General features: G+C 37.3%; 1 protein-coding gene across 1 annotated transcript in view; it reads left to right on the top strand.

Annotated features, from left to right (window-relative positions):
- LOC128656894 (L-gulonolactone oxidase-like) overlaps nucleotides 1–25,803 on the top strand; it is a 269,317-nt gene that overhangs the window by 118,899 nt on the left and 124,615 nt on the right. The window contains exon 6 of the mRNA XM_053711063.1: nucleotides 23,039–23,224. Coding sequence (XP_053567038.1) covers nucleotides 23,039–23,224 — 186 coding nt within the window. The remainder of the gene's footprint in view (nucleotides 1–23,038; nucleotides 23,225–25,803) is intronic.

The following is a 25,803-nucleotide window of genomic DNA, read 5'->3' as shown; positions in this document are numbered from 1 at the left end:
TGGAGAATGGGCTTGGCTGTCTTCTTCTTGTCTCTCTTTGAGGAGTGGTTGCTGGCTTGCGCTTGTTGGGCCTCGATTCTTGCACCTGATTGCTGCCCGGTATAGTGCGCTGCCTGCCCGTTGTTATGCCTAAAAAAGAGGACGCGCTAGTAGATGTAGAGGGGGCTGATGGGTCATTAGGTGTTAAGGCCTGTGTTTGTAACCTGGTATATACTCTGGGTTGGATACTCATTTCACTGTTGATGCTTTCTATGGAAGTATCTGAGTCTGAAATATCAGTTTCACTGTCAGGCTGCTGTGTTGAATTTTGATACTGATTATTATTTCGTGAGCGGGTGTTATACCTTTTCTGCCACTTATACACCCTTTTATTTAAATAGTCAGTCTGGTCTCTTTGATATTTCTGTTTTTTTGTATGAATGAGTTCATTTTCAAGTTTATCCAACTCTGATTGATATTGAGTATATAAATTAGTGAATTTTTCTAAGTTTTCAAAATTCTTTAGATTGTCATTGTAAGTTTTTATTTCTGTTTCTAAAGAAGTTATTTCATCTTCATCTGCTTCGATTAATATCTGCATTAATGTGAATGAGCAGGTTGTCAAAGCCTTTTCCCATCTTTCTATGTGTTCTTGTTTTTTAAGATCAAACCCAGGGAACATTTTGATACGTAATCCTCTAGGGATCATTTTGTCTTGTAAGTACTTTTGAAAAAAGTGTAAGTTCCACCATCTCTTTGTGTGTTTGTATAATGTCTTATGTGACTGGCAAAGTAGATCATTGATCTGATCCTCACCTACATTTTGAGGTGGTTCATTTGATGTATTAAAAATTGAGTTTAGATCTTGCAATCTTTTTTGTTGTCTTAGTAATAAATCATTTTGTAGGCTCATTGTGGTAGTTCTCAGTAAAAGGTTCTTTAGAAAACCTAGTATTCACACTAGGTAAAGGTACAATTATGAAGGAAAAGATTTTGAACCTTTATTTTTTATACATGAATTGTCTGCCTAAGTGTTTTGTTTCGTATCTTTAATTTTTGCTTAAAATAATGCAATTGTAAGAGTTATGCCTAAACACTTAAGGAGCAGTGCATAAGCATATGGAATACTCAATTAACAAGAATAGACTATACAGGCTAAGTGAACCTGATAGTCTTAAAGAAATGCTTATGTTGCACTGTGAACAATGGATTGTAGTAATTAATTCGGTAGATTACTGGAACTTGTGGTTGAAAAAGAATTTGTGTCATCAAATTAAAATATAACCTTTATTAGTTTTATCTATAAAAAAGACAGCATAAATAGTGTGTGTATGCTACCCTGGAGAGAGTTAAAAGCACACTCTCTGTTGATTATATGATACTTAGCTTGTTTGATATCACTGATATAGAATACTTGGTAAACCAGTTTTAAGACCGAGTTTATATTATAGGTGTATCTGTATATTTATCTATCTGAGGACTGTGTGGCCTAATATCTGGCCAGTCCTAGAGATTTTCCCAAGTGGGTATTTATATATGGTATACCTATTATACTTAAACTTAATGGTTTTTATAGATAAATAGGCTTTAAGGCACTGTGAACATCAATGTCCAGTTATATAACCTGTATACAGTGAGCTAATACCAATGTATACACTTGCAATAAAATATCTGTGGAGACTGGGAGGTCTGGAGGATTACCTATGTGGCAGTCTCTATATTGTATCACCAACACTTGGTTATTGCGTTAACTTAGCAACTCTGATTGATATTAATTTAGTTCAGTATGATTGTGCACATAATATTGCATCAAGGGATAAGCTCGGTTACACAGGTGCAGCTGTTAACCATTTTTTAAAAGCTATGGTAAATAGTGATAGCTTATCCCTTGATGCAATATTATGTGCACAATCATACTGAACTAAATTAATATCAATCAGAGTTGCTAAGTTAACGCAATAACCAAGTGTTGGTGATACAATATAGAGACTGCCACATAGGTAATCCTCCAGACCTCCCAGTCTCCACAGATATTTTATTGCAAGTGTATACATTGGTATTAGCTCACTGTATACAGGTTATATAACTGGACATTGATGTTCACAGTGCCTTAAAGCCTATTTATCTATAAAAACCATTAAGTTTAAGTATAATAGGTATACCATATATAAATACCCACTTGGGAAAATCTCTAGGACTGGCCAGATATTAGGCCACACAGTCCTCAGATAGATAAATATACAGATACACCTATAATATAAACTCGGTCTTAAAACTGGTTTACCAAGTATTCTATATCAGTGATATCAAACAAGCTAAGTATCATATAATCAACAGAGAGTGTGCTTTTAACTCTCTCCAGGGTAGCATACACACACTATTTATGCTGTCTTTTTTATAGATAAAACTAATAAAGGTTATATTTTAATTTGATGACACAAATTCTTTTTCAACCACAAGTTCCAGTAATCTACCGAATTAATTACTACAATCCATTGTTCACAGTGCAACATAAGCATTTCTTTAAGACTATCAGGTTCACTTAGCCTGTATAGTCTATTCTTGTTAATTGAGTATTCCATATGCTTATGCACTGCTCCTTAAGTGTTTAGGCATAACTCTTACAATTGCATTATTTTAAGCAAAAATTAAAGATACGAAACAAAACACTTAGGCAGACAATTCATGTATAAAAAATAAAGGTTCAAAATCTTTTCCTTCATAATTGTACCTTTACCTAGTGTGAATACTAGGTTTTCTAAAGAACCTTTTACTGAGAACTACCACAATGAGCCTACAAAATGATTTATTACTAAGACAACAAAAAAGATTGCAAGATCTAAACTCAATTTTTAATACATCAAATGAACCACCTCAAAATGTAGGTGAGGATCAGATCAATGATCTACTTTGCCAGTCACATAAGACATTATACAAACACACAAAGAGATGGTGGAACTTACACTTTTTTCAAAAGTACTTACAAGACAAAATGATCCCTAGAGGATTACGTATCAAAATGTTCCCTGGGTTTGATCTTAAAAAACAAGAACACATAGAAAGATGGGAAAAGGCTTTGACAACCTGCTCATTCACATTAATGCAGATATTAATCGAAGCAGATGAAGATGAAATAACTTCTTTAGAAACAGAAATAAAAACTTACAATGACAATCTAAAGAATTTTGAAAACTTAGAAAAATTCACTAATTTATATACTCAATATCAATCAGAGTTGGATAAACTTGAAAATGAACTCATTCATACAAAAAAACAGAAATATCAAAGAGACCAGACTGACTATTTAAATAAAAGGGTGTATAAGTGGCAGAAAAGGTATAACACCCGCTCACGAAATAATAATCAGTATCAAAATTCAACACAGCAGCCTGACAGTGAAACTGATATTTCAGACTCAGATACTTCCATAGAAAGCATCAACAGTGAAATGAGTATCCAACCCAGAGTATATACCAGGTTACAAACACAGGCCTTAACACCTAATGACCCATCAGCCCCCTCTACATCTACTAGCGCGTCCTCTTTTTTAGGCATAACAACGGGCAGGCAGCGCACTATACCGGGCAGCAATCAGGTGCAAGAATCGAGGCCCAACAAGCGCAAGCCAGCAACCACTCCTCAAAGAGAGACAAGAAGAAGACAGCCAAGCCCATTCTCCAAGATCAGGATGGGAACTTAAAAATTGTGAATCTAACTAGCCATGCTCTAGACCAAACCCACATCTCTGTTCTGTCCAAAGGTCTTAGTTTTTGTCCAACAAACAAACTAAATAAATTTGAAGTTGTCAAAGATATAAATCTGTATACTAGAAAGCTACTTTTGAAGAAATTATATGCCAAGAAAGAACTCGGAGATGATTGGACTATGACAGATCAACTAGCCTTACAAGATCTACAAGACTTGCTCAATGATAACTCAGATAACATATCCTCAGAAACTGACTGGAGACAAAAAATCAGAAATAAATCTAAATATGTTCCTCCCAGCCATTTATCACCTCAGATCCAAGTATTCAATGAAATTGTATGCGAAAAAATAGAAAAACTACCTGATTTCAAAATAAGATCTAATCTTACCAAACAAGAACAAAAAACATTAAAAGAAATCCACACATGGCATGATACCATCATTAAGCCATCTGATAAGGGGGGCAACATAGTCCTATGGGACAAGAATATGTACCTTGAGGAAGCTACTAAACAACTTGACAACAAACATTGCTATAAGAAATTATTCGGCAATCCCACAGCTATGTACAGTGAAAAGTACAGTAAAATCATAGACAAGGCATATAAGGATAAAATTATCAACAGTACGGAAAAACAATTCTTATCACAGCAACACCCTACCATAGCCACATTCTATATGATTCCCAAGATACATAAGGACATCCAGAAACCTCCAGGCCGGCCTATAGTGTCAGGCAACGGAAGTCTAACTGAAAAACCGAGTCAATACATAGACCAACGACTCAGAGAATATCTATACACACTACCATCGTATGTTAAGGACACTATGGAGGTGCTGCAAAAACTGGATAACATGACACTATCCCCTAACTCGTTCATTATAACGGCAGATGTGGAATCACTGTACACCAACATAAAACACCATTTGGGTGAACAGGCAATTTCTTACTATTTGAGTACAAATGTGAATGATAATCAAGATCATAATCAATTCATTAAAGACCTATTACATTTTGTACTTCATCATAACTATTTTACATTTAAGGATCGTTTCTATTTACAAACACAGGGTACCGCAATGGGTACTGCCTGCGCACCCACGTACGCAAATTTGTTCTTAGGTTGGTGGGAGAACTTAACGGTATTCACTGGAGACAATGATAGATTTGTGCAGTACATTCCTTGTTGGATTCGGTATATAGATGATATACTGTTCATCTGGGAAGGCCCCGAACCAATATTATGTGAGTTCATGGAAGTCTTGAACAATAATATATTAAACATCAAACTCACATACGAGTATAGTCAGCAATCAGTTAATTTCTTGGATCTACAAATACAAGTAGACCAAGAAGGAAGGGTGAGCACAAACATATACAGAAAACAAACAGCAACCAATACCCTACTGTACCATACCAGTGCCCATGCCCCCTGCACTCTCAAGGCCATCCCTAAAGGGGAATTCACGAGACTGAGGAGGAATTGCTCTGACTTGAGTACATTCAGGCAAGAAGCCTCTAAATTATCTAACAGGCTACAAGAAAGAGGCTATAGTAAAAGGTCCATAAAAAAAGCTAAAACTGAGGCATTACAGCAAGACAGACAAAGGCTTTTACAACCACGTCAGAAAAAACAGGACAATAAACCAAGACTGATTACGACTTACAACCCCCAAATAAAACAGATAACTACGATAATAAATGATCATTGGCATATCTTAAAGAATGATCCCCTACTAGCAACACAGATCGGGGATAAAGTTTCAATAGGGTATAAAAGACCTAAAAACCTAAAAGACACACTGGTTAAAAGTCACTATATCCACATGCCTAAAAGAGCAAGTCAATCAAAAGGCATGTTCCCATGTGGGACATGCAGTACATGTTCCAAGGTACTGAAAATCAAGGACATTGTAGACAAATATGATAATAAACATATACTAGCTGACCACTTCTCCTGCACCACAACAGGTGTTATATATGTCCTTCAGTGTCCATGTAAGCTGTTCTATGTCGGAATGACGACACGTCAAGTGAGGACAAGGATATTGGAACATAGCAGGAATATTAAAAACGCTTATAAGGACATGGAGAAAAACAAACAAATAACAAGTGTAGCTAGGCACTTTTATCACAAACATGATAGCAATGATTCCTTGCTTAAATTTTCAGTATTACAAAAAGCAACTCTAGGCATTAGAGGAGGCAACCTAGAGCAAATACTACTGAAAATGGAGTGCAGATGGATACATCTATTGAATAGTGTCAAACCTCATGGACTTAATGATAACAACAACTATCATGTCTATCTGGAATAACAAAATATAAAAAAACCAATATAGGGATCAAACAATAATATAATATCTGAGAGATAACATTTTCAACATATCATACCTTGAATATGTATGATTCTTCATAATCAATGAGATACAATAATTAAAATCAAGATTTTAACCTCTAATCACACCCCATTACTTCAATGGTTTCACTTAATAAATTGGTATTAACACATCCCTCCACTGTGCAGCATTGTAAGGTGACCTCTTAGTAATTGATTTTTTCTGAGTTAAATTTAACAACTTAGAATATCACACTCAAACACTGAGTTATCACTACACCTCCTTATAGTTGGCTTTATTTCTAGCCAACTGTTCATTATGTAAAAAAAGAATCCCCACATGAGCCAGATCTTAGATTCGTTTCACTTTAACTTCAAATAAGTAAATTAACTTAAAGTCCTTAGACGTTTTATTTTTAATTTATTTTATTTTATTTTCAATTTACACTAAGCACTATTCACAGTTCTTAAGTTTTATTTTTATTATCACCTCTCACTTGTATATCACAGTAGTACTTAACAAAAGTACTACGAACATTCCAAATCTTGATAAGTATCTAGATACACATACATTAATGGTGAAACATCCAAACAAACAGTTCCGCTTTTTCCCTAAAGAAACTATAAGAACATAGACCGAAATAAAGATAAATGTAATTCAAGACGAAGTGAACAAGGCAGCGTTAAACACTGCTGTATTCATTTTCAAAAATAATATAATGTTTTTGTTACCCAGTAACCATGGTGGTTACACATCGTCTCCATAGCAACCTCCGTGACAGAACTAACTCCATGATTGACACAAGCTCCACTAATAGGAACAAGAATCCCTGACCAATCAGATTTCTGAGGCGGGACATTAGAATACTATATACTTCCGGAAGTGTGCCGGCCCGGGTAACCCCTCTGAGGATGCGTTAGAGAAACGCTGCGTCAGGGGTCCTCGCTATTTTTTAACTGCCTCTCTTGTTGTAATAATTAGAAACAATATCTTAGCTTAAAAAAACAAAAAACTTTTCTTAATTAGTACTTGGTAACCTGTGACTTTTCACAGGCTTAAGCTGAAGCTATTACTATTTTTCCCAGTATATAAAAATGGGTAACCGCTGCACTTGCATAACATAATACGATAACGAGTGGGTAATACAATTTCTGGGGGATTACGTTTTAAAGACAATTTTGTCTACACAATATCGTACACTACCATAGAAAGAATACAACTGACAGGTGTCATTACTAAGTTAATAAAAACTTAGACACATAGTGTCATACTATTAAAAGCTGTAATTTAGTAACGTTGTAATACTACTGCAGTCAAAACTGAGTGACAGAAAAAACAAGTCTGTTTTTCACAGGCTCAAGCAGCAGCTATCACTATTTACCATAGCTTTTAAAAAATGGTTAACAGCTGCACCTGTGTAACCGAGCTTATCCCTTGATGCAATATTATGTGCACAATCATACTGAACTAAATTAATATCAATCAGAGTTGCTAAGTTAACGCAATAAACAAGTGTTGGTGATACAATATAGAGACTGCCACATAGGTAATCCTCCAGACCTCCCAGTCTCCACAGATATTTTATTGCAAGTGTATACATTGGTATTAGCTCACTGTATACAGGTTATATAACTGGACATTGATGTTCACAGTGCCTTAAAGCCTATTTATCTATAAAAACCATTAAGTTTAAGTATAATAGGTATACCATATATAAATACCCACTTGGGAAAATCTCTAGGACTGGCCAGATATTAGGCCACACAGTCCTCAGATAGATAAATATACAGATACACCTATAATATAAACTCGGTCTTAAAACTGGTTTACCAAGTATTCTATATCAGTGATATCAAACAAGCTAAGTATCATATAATCAACAGAGAGTGTGCTTTTAACTCTCTCCAGGGTAGCATACACACACTATTTATGCTGTCTTTTTTATAGATAAAACTAATAAAGGTTATATTTTAATTTGATGACACAAATTCTTTTTCAACCACAAGTTCCAGTAATCTACCGAATTAATTACTACAATCCATTGTTCACAGTGCAACATAAGCATTTCTTTAAGACTATCAGGTTCACTTAGCCTGTATAGTCTATTCTTGTTAATAAAAAAAAGTTATTAACCACTAAACCGCCGCTCCCGTAGCCCGCTGCAACCTAATAAAGTTATTAACCCCTAAACCGCCGCTCCCGTACCCCGCCGCCAGCTATATTAAATCTATAACCCCCTAAAGTGAGCCCCTAACACCGCCGCCATCTATTTTAAAATTATTAACCCCTAATTTAATCCCCCTACCCCGCCGCCATCTCTATTAAAATTATTAACCCCTAATTTAATCTACCTACCCCGCCGCCATCTCAATTAAAATTATTAACCCCTAATTTAATCTACCTACCCCGCCGCCAGCTATGTTATCTATATTAACCCTAAGTATATTATAGTTAATATAGTTATTACATTATATATATTAACTATATTAACCCTAATTATATTAGGGTTAATATAGTTAATATAGTTACTATAGTATTTATATTAACTATATTAACTCTATCTAACCCTAACACCCCTAACTAAATTCTTATTAAATTAATCTAATTCATATTATAAACTAAAATATTCCTATTTAAATCTAAATACTTACCTATAAAATAAACCCTAAGATAGCTACGATATAATTAATAATTACATTGTAGCTATGTTAGGGTTTATATTTATTTTACAGGTAAATTGTTAATTATTTTAACTAGGTATAATAGCTATTAAATAGTTATTAACTATTTAATATCTACCTAGTTAAAATAATTACCCAATTACCTGTAAAATAAATCCTAACCTAAGTTACAAATACACCTACACTATCAATAAATTAAATAAACTACAAATATCTATCTAAAAATACAATTAAATAAACTAAACTAAATTACAAAAAAAAAAAACACTAAATTACAAAAAATAAAAAAAAGATTACAAGATTTTTAAGCTAATTACACCTTTTCTAAGCCCCCTAATAAAATAATAAAGCCCCCCCAAAATAAAAAAAATTCCCTGCCCTATTCTAAATTAAAAAAAGTTCAAAGCTCTTTACCTTACCAGCCCTTATAAGGGCCTTTTGTGGGGCATGCCCCAAAGAATTCAGCTCTTTTGCATTTCAATAAATATACAATACCCCCCCAACATTACAACCCACCACCCACATACCCCTATTCTAAACCCACCCAAACCCCCCTTAAAAAAGCCTAACACTACCCCCCTGAAGATCTCCCTACCTTGCCTTCACCACACCGGGCCGAACTCCTCATCCGATCCGGGCGATGTGTTCCTCCAAGCGGCAAAGAAGAAATCTTCATCCCGGCGATGTGTTCCTCCAACCGGCAAAGAAGAATTCTTCATCCCGGTGATGTCTTCCTCCAAGCGGCAGCAACGTCTTCTTCCTTCCGGCAGAATCTTCCATCAAGCGGCATCTTCAATCTTCTTTCTTCGCTCCGCCGCTGCGGAGCATCCATCCCGGCCGACGACTGAACGTCGAATGAGGTATCTTTAAATTACATAGTCCAAGATGGCGTCCGCCGAATTCCGATAGGCTGATAGGATTCTATCAGCCAATCGGAATTAAGGTAGAAAAATCTGATTGGCTGATTGAATCAGCCAATCAGATTCAAGTTCAATCCGATTGGCTGAACCAATCAGCCAATCGGATTGAACTTGAATCTGATTGGCTGATTCAATCAGCCAATCAGATTTTTCTACCTTAATTCCGCCAATTCAGCCAATCAGATTCAAGTTCAATCCGATTGAACCAATCAGCCAATCGGATTGTACTTGAATCTGATTGGCTGATTCAATCAGCCAATCAGATTTTTCTACCTTAATTCCGATTGGCTGATAGAATCCTATCAGCCAATCGGAATTCGGCGGACGCCATCTTGGATGACGTCATTTAAAGATACCTCATTCGTCGTTCAGTCGTCGGCCGGGATGGATGCTCCGCGGCGGCGGAGCGAAGAAAGAAGATTGAAGATGCCGCTTGATGAAAGATTCTGCCGGAAGGAAGAAGAAGACGTTGCTGCCGCTTGGAGGAAGACATCGCCAGGATGAAGAATTCTTCTTTGCCGCTAGGTTAGGATTTATTTTACAGGTAATTGGGTAATTATTTTAACTAGGTAGATATTAAATAGTTAATAACTATTTAATAGCTATTATACCTAGTTAAAATAACAATTTACCTGTAAAATAAATATAAACCCTAACATAGCTACAATGTAATTATTAATTATATTGTAGCTATCTTAGGGTTTATTTTATAGGTAAGTATTTAGATTTAAATAGGAATATTTTAGTTTATAATATGAATTAGATTAATTTAATAAGAATTTAGTTAGGGGTGTTAGGGTTAGATAGAGTTAATATAGTTAATATAAATACTATAGTAACTATATTAACTATATTAACCCTAATATAATTAGGGTTAATATAGTTAATATATATAATGTAATAACTATATTAACTATAATATACTTAGGGTTAATATAGATAACATAGCTGGCGGCGGGGTAGGTAGATTAAATTAGGGGTTAATAATTTTAATTGAGATGGCGGCGGTGTAAGGGGCTTACATTAGGGGTTAATACTATTAATATAGCTGGCGGCGGTATAGGGGGATTAGATTAGGGGTTAATAATTTTTATATAGGTGGCGGCGGTTTAAGGGGTCAGATTAGTGGATAGATAAGGTAGATGGCGGCGGTTTTAGGGGCTCACAGTAGGGGGTTAGTTTATGTAGATGGCGGCGGTTTAGGGGTTAATAACTTTATTAGGGATTGCGGCTGGGGATCGCGGTTGACAGGTAGATAGACATTGCGCATGCGTTAGGTGTTAGGTTTATTTAGCAGCTAGTTTAGGGAGTTACGGGGCTCAAATAGTCAGCGTAAGGCTTCTTACGGCTGCTTTTTGTGGCGAGGTGAAAATGGAGTAAGATTTCTCCATTTTCGCCACGTAAGTCCTTACGCTGCATATTGTTTACCAAACTGCGCTGGTTTGGTATACCTGCCTATGGCCCAAAAAACTACGGGCGACGGCAGAAATATACGGGCGTAACTTCTAGGTTACGCCGTATATAGGATACCAAACCAGCGCAAATATTGGCGTTGCCGGCTTTTGCGGGCGACGATTTTTATCGGATCGACCCCCTGATGATACATACACATATAATAATGGTATTATTTGAATCTGCTGGGTCTGCTGAAAAAAATATATATACTTTGTATAGTTTATTCTTACAAACTTTACTTCTAAAAGTGTTTAAATGTGAACTGCAACAAAAAGCTCAAATATTTTGTTCTGCAACATTTCAGTAGGATATCATAGAATTGTGGGAAGATTGTACACAACATTAGACCTAAGACAGAAATAAATTTGCAAGTGTAAAAGGACACAGGAACCCAACCAAAAGATGGATGTCAGTATCTTTTGCAGACTTGTATGATTTATTTCCTTTCTAATAGGGTAGAATGTTATCAAATTCTTATAAACTCTAGGCATTCACTTTACAAACAAATGCTGAATGTTGCTGTGGCCAAAAGCATTTGTCTGTTTTTGGTGATAGATTTCTTACTGTTAAAGGTCAACACACAAATAACTGGAATTTCACAGAAATTTCTGTGTTGCAGTTTAACACTCTTAAAGGGCTATGAAACCCTAAAAAAATATTTTGTGATTCAGACAGAGCATAACATTTAAAAAAATGTTTCCAATTTACTTCTATTATCAAATTTTCTTCATTCTCATGATATGCTTTGTTGAAGAGATACCTAGGTAGACATCTGGATAACTACAAGGCAGGAAATAGTGCTGCCATCAAGTGCTTTTGCTAATTGATAACATTCTTACCAAACTGATCCATATAGTGCTCCTGAAATGGGCCGGCTCCTAAGCATACACAGCTGCTTTTCAACTAAAAATACCAAGAGAACAAAGAAAAAATGTATAATAGAAATAAATTAGAAAGTTGTTTAAAATTACATGCTCTATCTGAATCATGAAATCAAAAGAATTGGGTTTTATATCCCTTTAAATCTGGTGCCAATAATAGATGATTGCTGCTGCCTGCAGCCATGATCAGCATTTGTAAAGCAAATCACTGAATAACGAAAAATGCATATGCCTAAAGAACTTCATCATGGCAGCATAATGACACAGACATGTGACTAAAAAGAAAATACCCCATGTTTTGTCTCCAAATACCACTTCATTTATTTTGTCCCTGTATAGAAGGAGCTCAGTTTTGGACATGTTAATCTTTAGATGGTGAGAGGCCATACAGGAAGAAATAACAGATAAGCAATCACTGACGTGAGAAAGGACAGATGGAGAGAGAGCAGGGGTGGAGAGGTGGATCTGATTGTCATCAGCATAGAGGTGATATTTAAAGCCATAGCTGCTGAATTTTTTAACTGGTGAAATATAAATAAAGAAGAGTAGAGGACCCAGGACAGAGCCTGGAGGTCTTCCAACAGACAGAGGCACTGAAGGGGAGGAGTTGCCAGCAAATGACAGAAAAGAACCAGTGAGAAATATAAGAGTGGATCCAAGAGACAGCAGTGTCACAAAGACCAAGAGAGCTGATGGTCTGTAGGAGGAGGAGGGTGGTTAACTGGTTGAAGGCAGCTGAGAGGTCAAGTAAGATAAGTATAGAGCAGTAGCTGTTTTGTTTAGCAGAATGAAGATGATTACTTACCTTGATGAGGGTAGTTTCAGTTGAGCGTGGGGGATGGAAACCAGATTGCAAGGGTCAAGCAAGGAGTTGGAGGATAGGAAGGGGGTTAGGCAGGTGTCAACTAGTTTTTCCAGGAGTTTTGATGTTATTAGAAGCAGTGATATGGAGCCATAGTTTGCAGGTGAATTAGGTTCATGATAGGTTTCTTTGAGTATGGGAGTAACCTTTGCATGTTTGAAAGAAGATGGGAATGAACTGGCAGAGAGGGATACATTGAATATGTGAGTAAGAGCTGGGGTGATGATGGAAGACAGAGAAGATAATAGAACAAATATGTGAATTGATCGATTGTTCATTCATGTGTTCTTCATTAGGTGCCATATAAAAGGGCAGGCAAGGGGAAAGGGGCTGATATTGTTTATATATTTATATTAGGGATAGTCAGGGGGAAAGCACTTTTCTTTATGTTAAATTACAGCTAAAGAAAATAAATAAACTTTGAGAATTCAGAGGATACAATATGTTTTCCTAGTAAAGATCTGCTGGTGGTAGAATGAGTGGGGGTATAAGGTTCCTCCTCATTCTCATTACCATCTCATTCGCTGACTCCTTTTAGTGATTTTGATGGGCTCGTGCAGAGCTCATATTCCCACACACAATACACCTCTTATTTTAAAGAACGGAGTCTGTACTTTTAAACAAGGTGTCTAATGTAGCTCTAAAATCCAGGTGGTTGCTGACTATCACTTGTAGTAACAGCCAAACTAGTAGGTATGTGAATTTGACTGATTTGTTAGCTGCCAAATATGGAAGAAGGTGACCACCAGTGGTATCCAGCTTTTTTCTCTGAGCTAGATTTCTTGTTGTGAAAGTGCAACACACTCAGATCTGTGCAAATCCAGATATTTGTGTGTTAAACTTTCACAAAAATAAATCTTATTTAGGTTGTGGGGGGCTCTAAGGGAGCTCCTATTTCACCTCTATTGACCTAGAATGACAAGTTAATTCTAATATGAAAGTTGGAATCTCATCTTTAAAACAAGGAGTCAAATGACATTCTAGGATGACTTAACAGACTTGCTGCCAGAGTTTAGTACATATTTCACAGACCCTTTCTTCATCTCTGATTGTATTAAGGAGGAATGAGGCCCATGATGCTGAAGAGGGTATTCTCTTCTTTGTTTTGGAGGTTATCTTTCTCTTTCCAATGATATATCTCAGACCCCTGTCATTAGGAGGTGATTGCTTAGCTAATGAGTTGGTAGTGACTCCAAAGAAGCCCATTTGTACTAAGGATAGCATACAACTCACACACAATAGCCCTCGTGACGAAGGGGTCTCATACTACACTGGAGATTGTCAAAGGAATGGCAATCTCCTGTCTACGAGGTAATCCTTTTCCTAACAACACAATATGAGCACTAGAGAGGGAAAAGTCCCATAAGGGGGACACACATAAGGTGGTTATCAGGTCATAACCATGGCAACAGTGCTGTTGAAACTATAATAGCACCATTAAGATATGTAACAAATTAAAGGGGTTGTTTCCATAAATACAGTAAAGTCCAAATTAAACATTTTTAATTCAGATAGGGCATGTAATTCAATTTCTAAACAATATTCCAAGTTGCTTTTATCATCAAATTTGCTTTGTTCTCTTGGTATTCTCAGTTTTAAACTAAACCTAGGTAGGCTCATAAGGTAATTTTGAAGCCATTGAAGGCCGCCTCTTATCTCAGTGTATTTTGACATTTTTTCACAGCTAGAGAGGGTTAGTTCATATGTTCCATTTAGATAACATTGTGATCACACCTGTGGAGTTATCTAGGATTCAGCACTGATTGTCTGTCAAAATAACTGAAATAAAGGTGCAGTCTGCATAGGCTTAGATACAAGGTAATCGCAGAGGTAAAAAGTATATTAATATAACTGTATTGGTTATGCAAAACTGGGGAATGGGTAATAAAGGGATCATCTGTCTTTTTAAACTATACCATTTTTTGTGTTAACTGTCCCTTTAATATGAAGGCAGCAGTTATCTTTTTCAATAGAGTGGTCCCATGTCTATCAGCTAACAGGTGACAAATACCTCACAGCAAGGACCCTATTTTGGGGATTGTAGAGAATATTAGATTAGATCTTTATCACCCCTTAAAGGGACATGAAACCCAAAAACGTTCTTTCTTTATTGAAGAGATATCTAGATGGGTAGCGTGCACATGCCTGAAGCACTACATGACAGGAAATAGTGCTGCCCTCTAGTGCTGCAGACACATGCACACTCCTTAACTTACCCTCCTGCTTTTCAACAAAGGATAACAAGAATACAAAGTAAATTTGATAATAGAAGTAAATTGGAAAGTTGTTTAAAATTGTTTGTTCTATCTGAACCATGAAACAATGAAAATTTTGGATTTCATGTCCCTTTAACAAAATTATTTGATATAGTTGGGTTCCAGCCATTTAAAATGTGGGGTTTCAAGTCCTTATAGCTGACAAGTGATCATCAAAATAATTATCTGGCAGCTCGCATTATCCTCATTTTGTTGTGGTTGTGATGTCAGGGCTCAGAGGTCTCTGTCAATAAAATATAAAAAAGGTAATGTGCATATCTGGGAAAATTTATAGCATTATTTCAGTTTTTCATGCTTGTATTTTATTCTTGAAGCCTGTTTTTAATAAATTATTTTTACTTTGTTAAGTGAGTTTGGACAGGAGTATGAGCATGCGTGCATTACCAGTGGACAGGAGTATGAGCATGCGTGCATTACCAGTGGACAGGGGTATGAGCATGCATGCATTACCAGTGGACAGGAGTATGAGCATGCGTGCATTACCAGTGGACAGGAGTATGAGCATGCGTGCATTATCAGTGGACAGGAGTATGAGCATGCGTGCATTATCAGTGGACAGGAGTATGAGCATGCGTGCATTATCAGTGGACAGGAGTATGAGCATGCGTGCATTACCAGTGGACAGGAGTATGAGCATGCGTGCATTATCAGTGGACAGGAGTATGAGCATGCGTGCATTATCAGTGGACAGGAGTATGAGCATGCGTGCATTATCAGTGGACAGGAGTATGAGCATGCGTGCATTATCAGTGGACAGGAGTATGAGCATGTGTTCATTATCAGTGGACAGGAGTATGAGCATGCGTGCATTATCAGTGGACAGGAGTATGAGCATGCGTGCATTATCAGTGGACAGGAGTATGAGCATGCGTGCATTATCAGTGGACAGGAGTATGAGCATGCGTGCATTATCAGTGGACAGGAGTATGAGCATGCGTGCATTACCAGTGGACAGGGGTATGAGCATGCGTGCATTATCAGTGGACAGGAGTATGAGCATGCGTGCATTACCCGTGGACAGGAGTATGAGCATGCGTGCATTATCAGTGGACAGGAGTATGAGCATGCATGCATTACCAGTGGACAGGAGTATGAGCATGCGTGCATTATCAGTGGACAGGAGTATGACCATGCATGCATTACCAGTGGACAGGAGTATGAGCATGCATGCATTACCAGTGGACAGGGGTATGAGCATGCGTGCATTACCAGTGGACAGGAGTATGAGCATGCGTGCATTATCAGTGGACAGGAGTATGAGCATGCGTGCATTACCAGTGGACAGGAGTATGAGCATGCGTGCATTACCAGTGGACAGGAGTATGAGCATGCGTGCATTACCAGTGGACAGGAGTATGAGCATGCGTGCATTACCAGTGGACAGGAGTATGAGCATGCGTGCATTATCAGTGGACAGGAGTATGAGCATGCGTGCATTATCAGTGGACAGGAGTATGAGCATGCGTGCATTATCAGTGGACAGGAGTATGAGCATGCGTGCATTATCAGTGGACAGGAGTATGAGCATGCGTGCATTACCAGTGGACAGGGGTATGAGCATGCGTGCATTATCAGTGGACAGGAGTATGAGCATGCGTGCATTATCAGTGGACAGGAGTATGAGCATGCGTGCATTATCAGTGGACAGGAGTATGAGCATGCGTGCATTATCAGTGGACAGGAGTATGAGCATGCGTGCATTATCAGTGGACAGGAGTATGAGCATGTGTGCATTATCAGTGGACAGGAGTATGAGCATGCGTGCATTATCAGTGGACAGGAGTATGAGCATGCGTGCATTATCAGTGGACAGGAGTATGAGCATGCGTGCATTATCAGTGGACAGGAGTATGAGCATGCGTGCATTATCAGTGGACAGGAGTATGAGCATGCGTGCATTACCAGTGGACAGGGGTATGAGCATGCGTGCATTATCAGTGGACAGGAGTTTGAGCATGCGTGCATTACCCGTGGACAGGAGTATGAGCATGCGTGCATTATCAGTGGACAGGAGTATGAGCATGCATGCATTACCAGTGGACAGGAGTATGAGCATGCGTGCATTATCAGTGGACAGGAGTATGACCATGCATGCATTACCAGTGGACAGGAGTATGAGCATGCATGCATTACCAGTGGACAGGGGTATGAGCATGCGTGCATTACCAGTGGACAGGAGTATGAGCATGCGTGCATTATCAGTGGACAGGAGTATGAGCATGCGTGCATTACCAGTGGACAGGAGTATGAGCATGCGTGCATTACCAGTGGACAGGAGTATGAGCATGCGTGCATTACCAGTGGACAGGAGTATGAGCATGCATGCATTACCAGTGGACAGGAGTATGAGCATGCGTGCATTACCAGTGGACAGGAGTATGAGCATGCGTGCATTACCAGTGGACAGGAGTATGAGCATGCATGCATTACCAGTGGACAGGAGTATGAGCATGCGTGCATTACCAGTGGACAGGAGTATGAGCATGCGTGCATTACCAGTGGACAGGAGTATGAGCATGCGTGCATTACCAGTATACAGGAGTATGAGCATGCATGCATTACCAGTGGACAGGAGTATGAGCATGCATGCATTACCAGTGGACAGGAGTATGAGCATGCGTGCATTACCAGTGGACAGGAGTATGAGCATGCATGCATTACCAGTGGACAGGAGTATGAGCATGCATGCATTACCAGTGGACAGGAGTATGAGCATGCATGCATTACCAGTGGACAGGAGTATGAGCATGCATGCATTACCAGTGGACAGGAGTATGAGCATGCATGCATTACCAGTGGACAGGAGTATGAGCATGCATGCATTACCAGTGGACAGGGGTATGAGCATGCGTGCATTACCAGTGGACAGGAGTATGAGCATGCGTGCATTACCAGTGGACAGGAGTATGAGCATGCATGCATTACCAGTGGACAGGGGTATGAGCATGCGTGCATTACCAGTGGACAGGAGTATGAGCATGCGTGCATTACCAGTCACTCCTCTGTAGAATTAGAATATAGCTACAGTTAGATCAAAGAGACCAAAAATAGTACATTTTCTGATTCAGCTTAGTATTTTATTTTTCACTTCATACATATATAATCGTAAATATGAAACCATAAGTTTAAGATATTTAGGAAACAATGGCTTCAATCCTTTTATTTGCCATATACTCTATAAAATGACACACTTTTTTTTTAGCATTTTCTATGGTAGCCTTTTCCTATATTATGATACTTCTTCCTAAAAAGTTATTTTCGGAATGTGATTGGTCTAAAAAATAAAAAAAACAAGGTTTTGCTTGAGTGGGCATCTCATATAAACAAGTAGATATAGTGAGTAATGTAGAGTGCAGTGAGTGATGTAGTAAATGCAATGAGTAGAATGTGAAATGGCTAACCACTGAAGGGCAAAGCACTGAAGGGCAAAGCACTGAAGGGGTAAGCACTGAAGGGGTAAGCACTGTAGGGCTAAACACTGAAGGGCTAAACACTGAAGGGCTAAGCACTAAAGGGGTAAGCACTGAAGGGGTAAGCACTGAAGGGCTAAACAATGTAGGGCTAAGCACTGAAGGGGTAAGCACTGAAGGGGTAAGCACTGAAGGGCTAAACACTGAAGGGGTAAGCACTGAAGGGGTATAAGCACTGAAGGGTTAAGCACTGAAGGGTTAAGCACTGAAGGGTTAAGCACTGAAGGGGTAAAGGGACATGAAACAGAAACCCATATGATTTTACTCAAGTACATAAACACAAAAATGCTAAGCATGTGTATGGTTAATTTGAAATTTAATTGTTGCCTATAACAAAATATCTTTGCCACTGAATTTACATAATTGCGTTAAAAGTATTATGATAAATATTACGTGTGCATTGAGTTTTGGAAAAATTAAAAAAAAAAAATTCTCCATATTTGTTACATTTATCTTAAAATGATAAATAGTGATGTCGCGAATAGTTCGCTGGCGAATAATTCCCAGCGAACATAGCATGTTCGCGTTCGCAGCGGTGGGCGAACATATGCAATGTTTGATCCGCCGCCTATTCTTTATCATTGAGTAAACTTTGACCCTCTACCTCACAGTCAGAAGACACATTACAGCCAATCAGCAGCAGACCCTCCCTCCCAGACCCTCCCACCTCCTGGACAGCATCCATTTTAGAGTCATTTGGAAGCTGCATTCTTAGTGAGAGGAGGGACAGTGCAGCTGCTGCTGATTTAATAGGGAAATCGATAGCTAGGCTAGTGTATTCAGTGTCCACTACAGTCCTGAAGGACTCATCTGATCTCTGCTGTAAGGACAGCACCCCAAAAACCCCTTTTTAGGGCTAGAACATCAGTCTGCTTTTTTTTTTTTTTTTCCTGTGTAATCTAATTGCAGTTGCCTGGCTGCCAGCGTGTGTGTCAGGCTCACAGCGTATACTGTGCCCACTTGCCCAGTACCACCACTCATATCTGGTGTAACAGTAGTGTACATTTAAAAAAACAACACTTTTTTGACTGTGAAATAATAGCAGACAGCTGCCAGTACCCAAGATGGCCGCCAATAAGGCAGATGGGGAGGGTTAGAGAGCTGTTTTGGGGGGGATCAGGGAGGTTGGTGGCTAAGGAGGGATGCTACACTACAGCATATGTAAATATGCTAAAAAAAAAATTAAAAAACTTTTATTTTAGTACTGGCAGACTTTCTGATGGCGGGGACAATTGTGGGGTGGGGGAGGGAAGGGAGCTGTTTGGGAGGGATCAGGGGTCTGATGTGTCAGGTGGGAGGCTGATCTCTACACTAAAGCTAAAATTAACCCTGCAAGCTCCCTACAAACTACCTAATTAACCCCTTCACTGCTAGCCATAATACACGTGTGATGCGCAGCAGCATTTTGCGGCCTTCTAATTACCAGAAAGCAACGCCAAAGTCATATATGTCTGCTATTTCTGAACAAAGGGGATCCCAGAGAAGCATTTACAACCATCTGTGCCATAATTGCACAAGCTGTTTGTAAATAATTTCAGTGAGAAACCTAAAATTGCGAAAAAGTTTTTTTTAAATTTGATCGCATTTGGCGGTGAAATGGTGGCATGAAATATACCAAAATGGGCCTAGATCAATACTTTGGGTTGTCTACTAGACTACACTTAAGCTAAAATTAACTCTACAAGCTGCCTACATGCTCCCTAATTAACCCCTTCACTGCTGGGCATAAAACACGTGTGGTGTGCAGTGGCATTTAGCAGCCTTCTAATTACCAAAAAGCAACGCCAAAGCCATATAAGTCTACTATAATGGCATGTCTGGCACACAGTGTTGGGGCAAGGGTCCATCTGACCACTGATACCTGGTCTGCAAAGCATGGTCACAGGGCAGGTATATCACCTACACTGCGCACTGTGAAGCGGGCGTAACCCTTACACTACCTGATCGATACAACATCATACCTGATGTTTTAAAGCACGTTATTCCAAACAATTTAGGAATGTTAGGTGATTTATGCCCTTTATGGATTAAAACCAGACTCTGCATCAACTATGTAATTTTCCATGGGAGTTTTGCCATGGATCCCCCTCCGGCATGCCACAGTCCAGGTGTTAGTCCCCTTGAAACAACTTTTCCATCACTATTGTGGCCAGAAAGAGTCCATGTGGGTTTTAAAATTCGCCTGCCTATTGAAGTCTATGGCGGTTCGCCCGTTCGCGAACTTTTGCGTAACTTCTCGTTCGCCGTTTGCGAACCCAAATTTTTTAGGTTCGCGACATCACTAATGATAAATGAACAGCTCTTCTATGAAAAACAAACTACATAAATGCGAGAGAGAAAATGTTGATTAATTTGTGCTGTTAAAACTATTACTCTAAAGGCAAAAAAGGCTTTTCTTCAGGGAGAGGACATAGAAGTTCAATTTTATATTATTAAATAAATATGTTGCACTGTCTTTTTCAATGGATTGTCTCTCGTATCAGTCACTTATGTTCTAAAAAACGAAGGGAAAAAAATATATTTTCTTGTGCTGTTGCTGGCTTATAGCTATTTTTTTACTTTAATAAAGTTAATACTGCAATCCAACTGCTCCAATGCTGAAGATGTTTCCCATAGGTAATTGTGAACAAATAGATTTTCGTCAACAAACAAAATTGGGATAAACCCCTTAAGGACAAAGGCTTTGTCCAAAACTACATTTTTGTCAATGTATAAATCTAATGGCATGCAGTGATACTGAAACATTTTTTTAAAACAAGTCAAGTACCCAGTTACCTACATTACCAAATTTGTGAAGGTTTCAGGAGGAATAGGATAACACAGTACAAGGTAGCACTGACAGATAAATATTAAAATAGGCAAAATAATGAAATTTGCTATAGGATTTGAACTTGGAAAACTGAAAGCAGGAGTTTTACACTCAATGCTGTGTCCCAATAATTCAATTAATTTCTGTAGCTTTTTTTATTAGTTTTTGAGTCAGTATACATGATTATTTGATATATAAATATGTTCCTAGGATAATTGTTATTGTTTAAATCTTAGACATAGGAGCATATTGTGCCCCATATTTTCTGTCTTATTTCAGACAGCAGGAACAAAGATTAGGAGCCACTGTATAAGATTAAAACGTCTTTATTTGTTCCAAACAAAAGTTAAAAAAACATGGAGCATCCCACAGTGTAGAAAATAGCGCAGCACCAATGCTGACATGTTTCAGCCCTCAGGCCGTAATCATAGCATGATCAGACAGATCATAGAATTTTAAACAACTTCCCTTTTATTTTCAATTTTGCTTCATTTTCACAGTATCCTTTTTTGAAAGAGCAGTCATGCACAATTGGGAGCTAACTGAAGACATCTAGTGAACCAATCACAAGAGGCATTTACGTGCAGCACCAATCAACTACTAGCTCCCAGTAATGCATTGCTGCCCCTGAACCTATCTAGATATGCTTTTCAACTAAGGATATTAATTAAATAAAGCAAATTAGATAACAGAATTAAATTGGAAGATAGTTTAAAATCACATGCTCTTTATGAATCATGAAGAAAGGTTTTGGGTTTCATGTCCCTTTAATTTTAATCCAACACCTTTTTTATTGGGAAAACTGCTTTCATTATTAGCATTTAGAATTTTATTTTTCAGAGGCATAAAAGTAAAATCAGTCAATTGTACAAAATAAAATTATTTTAAAAATATGATATGGAATGGAAAAAAAATGTAAGCCTTATGGAATCAAAAATATTTTCAGTATTATGTGAAGATTAACACGCCTGGAAGTATAGAATGCTTTTCCTTTTTTTGTTATTGGGCACACTAATACGCCATATGTTCAGGATAACCTTTAGTGACAGCAGATTAATAACCATGATAACTTATTAGTTGATTATTTCACCTATTCTCTAATTTTCATATCCTGGAAATCAATAATACAACCTTCAGTCAAACTTTATCATTTTCTGCGTAGCCTTTTTTACATATGTCTGATATAATATACAAATAGTTACCATTACATTATTAAAGAACCAGTCAACACAGTAGATTGGCATATACAACAAATGCAAGATAACAAGACAATGCAATAGAACTTAGTCTGAACTTCAAATGAGTAGTAGATTTTTTTTCTGACAATTTTAAGTTATGTCTATTTCCACTTCCCCTGTACCATGTGATAGTCATCAGCCAATCACAAATACATACACGTACCATGTGACAGCCATCAGCCAATCACAAATGCATATACGTTTATGCTCTGAATTCTTGCACATGCTCAGTAGGAGCTGGTGACTCAAAAAGTGTAAATATAAAAAGACTGTGCACATTTTGTTAGTGGAAGTAAATTGGAAGTTGTTTAAAATTGCTGCTCTATCTGAATAATGAAAGTTTAATTTTGACTTGAGTGTCCCTTTAAGCTGAATACAGATAGATACTGTGTTAATAAGTAGCTACTTGTTTCCTATAGGTGCTGGCACTGACTCTGATGACTGCATCAGGAGAGATTCTGGAATGCTCCGAGTCTGTGAATGCAGAATTGTTTCAGGCGGCCAGACTGCACCTCGGTTCTCTTGGAGTAATACTAACTGTTACCCTGCAATGCAAGTCCTCATTCCACCTGCAAGAGGTCCAATTTGCATCTACACTCCAAGAGGTACTACAAATATACAATGTCACAGGCTTAAAAGAACATAACAAGCTTAATACAACTGTCTTTGTTAGAAAAATATGCATTGTTTTGTAGTCCCAGGACACACTCCTTGAAAATCTCCTTGACTGATGTTTATCTTACTTGCTTTACTGTGGCCAATTAGCAACAGATATAAATAAGCTTGCGCCCATCTCACCAAATCACTCTCCAGCATGTATAACTGTCAGGGTTATGTATTCCATGGGAAGTAATCCCTGGAAACATTTTTCAGGTAAATTAAAGGAAACAACCAAAAAAAAAAAAAAAAAATACTGAAAGGGCATTGCAAAGTTTTGTACTTACGCATAACAAAATATAATTATATGGGCAATACAATTTCCAGCAGCTGTGTGCTGAGGAACAGAAATAGAGCAACTTATAACTTAGTAAACCACCATTTCAATTACTGACATTTTTAATGTTCACATTGTTATAAAGACAGCTTAAACTATGGTGTTTGTGACTGGAGCTTAAAGGGAGATTAAGGCAAAATTAGACTTTCAGGATTCAGATAGAGAATGCCATTTTAAGGGAATTTTAAATTTACTTCATCAAATTTGCCTAGTTTCATATGGTATTCTGTGTTAAAAAGATACTTAGGTATTCTTGCAAAACTACTGGCATATAGTGCTCAAGAAACATGCACGCTCCTAAGCTTATGTCCCTGCTTTTTAACAAAGGATACCAAGAAAATAAAATTTGATAAAATAATTAAAATAGAAAGATGTTTAAAATTATTTGAATTTTATTTCAAATGAGCTACTAGAATAGAGGCAATAGATGAATGTTAAACACATATTAGCACTTCATACTAAGTATTAATATTACCATCTAATAACTGAATACTTTTAAAGTCTTATGGTTTAGCTTAAGGGGACCTAGAATGTATTTTTATATATACCTACAGTATAAATAAATGCAATTAAGCACTGCATTGCAAAATATCTGCATGCAAAATAAAGGTTTGAAACACATATAAAACTACTGTTCTAACTCAATAACAGTTCAAATTATTTTAAAACATGTATTTTGTGCGCAGAGCCTATGCAATGCATAGTTTAATTGCTAATATTATACAGTGTGTACATAAAAAAATTAGCTTTATGTACCTCAAGGATTACCCTACTACATATCTGAAAATTGTCTTTAGCAGATAAAAACAGCAAAACAATGCATTTTATACTGACATTATGACTGTAGTTAGCCTTGCCAGGTGCAGACCTAATTTCAGATTGGCTCCTCCAATTAAGGTAAACGAAGGGTGGAGTTTGGTTATTGAAAAACAATAACAAGATGCTAATTTGTTTTAAAAATGTTTACACTTGGTTAATATGTTTTTTTTCTGTAGCAAAACAACAAAAATGTCTTGTAAGATGTTTACTCTTCTTTTAACTCTTTTCCCACAAACATATGAGAAACACTACTTCTGATAACATTTTATATGTTGCCTCTACAAATACAAACATGAGAAACACTACTACTTATAACATTTTAGATGTTGCCTCTACAAATACAAACATATGAGAAACACTACTGCTGATAACATTGTATATGTTGCCTCTACAGATACAAACATATGAGAAACACTACTGCTGATAACATTGTATATGTTGCCTCTACAGATACAAACATATGAGAAACACTACTGCTGATAACATTGTATATGTTGCCTCTACAAATACAAACATATGAGAAACACTACTGCTGATAACATTGTATATGTTGCCTCTACAAATACAAACATATGAGACACTACTGCTGATAACATTGTATATGTTGCCTCTACAAATACAAACATATGAGACACTACTGCTGATAACATTGTATATGTTGCCTCTACAAATACAAACATATGAGAAACACTACTACTGATAACATTTTATATGTTGCCTCTACAAATACAAACATGAGAAACACTACTACTTATAACATTTTAGATGTTGCCTCTACAAATACAAACATATGAGAAACACTACTGCTGATAACATTGTATATGTTGCCTCTACAGATACAAACATATGAGAAACACTACTGCTGATAACATTGTATATGTTGCCTCTACAAATGCAAACATATGAGAAACACTACTGCTGATAACATTGTATATGTTGCCTCTACAGATACAAACATATGAGAAACACTACTGCTGATAACATTGTATATGTTGCCTCTACAAATACAAACATATGAGAAACACTACTGCTGATAACATTGTATATGTTGCCTCTACAAATACAAACATATGAGAAACACTACTACTTATAACATTTTATATGTTGCCTCTACAAATACAAACATATGAGAAACACTACTGCTGATAACATTGTATATGTTGCCTCTATAAATACAAACATATGAGAAACACTACTGCTGATAACATTTTATATGTTGCCTCTACAAATACAAACATATGAGAAACACTACTACTGAAAACATTTTATGTTGCCTCTACAAATACAAACATATGAGAAACACTACTGCTGATAACATTTTAGATGTTGCCTCTACAAATACAAACATATGAGAAACACTACTGCTGATAA

This window comes from Bombina bombina, chromosome 4 (genome assembly GCF_027579735.1).
Source record: "Bombina bombina isolate aBomBom1 chromosome 4, aBomBom1.pri, whole genome shotgun sequence".
NCBI classification, from domain to species: domain Eukaryota; kingdom Metazoa; phylum Chordata; class Amphibia; order Anura; family Bombinatoridae; genus Bombina; species Bombina bombina.
The sequence above is the reverse complement of the archived record's forward strand: the minus strand, read 5'-3'. Positions and strand labels throughout refer to the sequence as shown.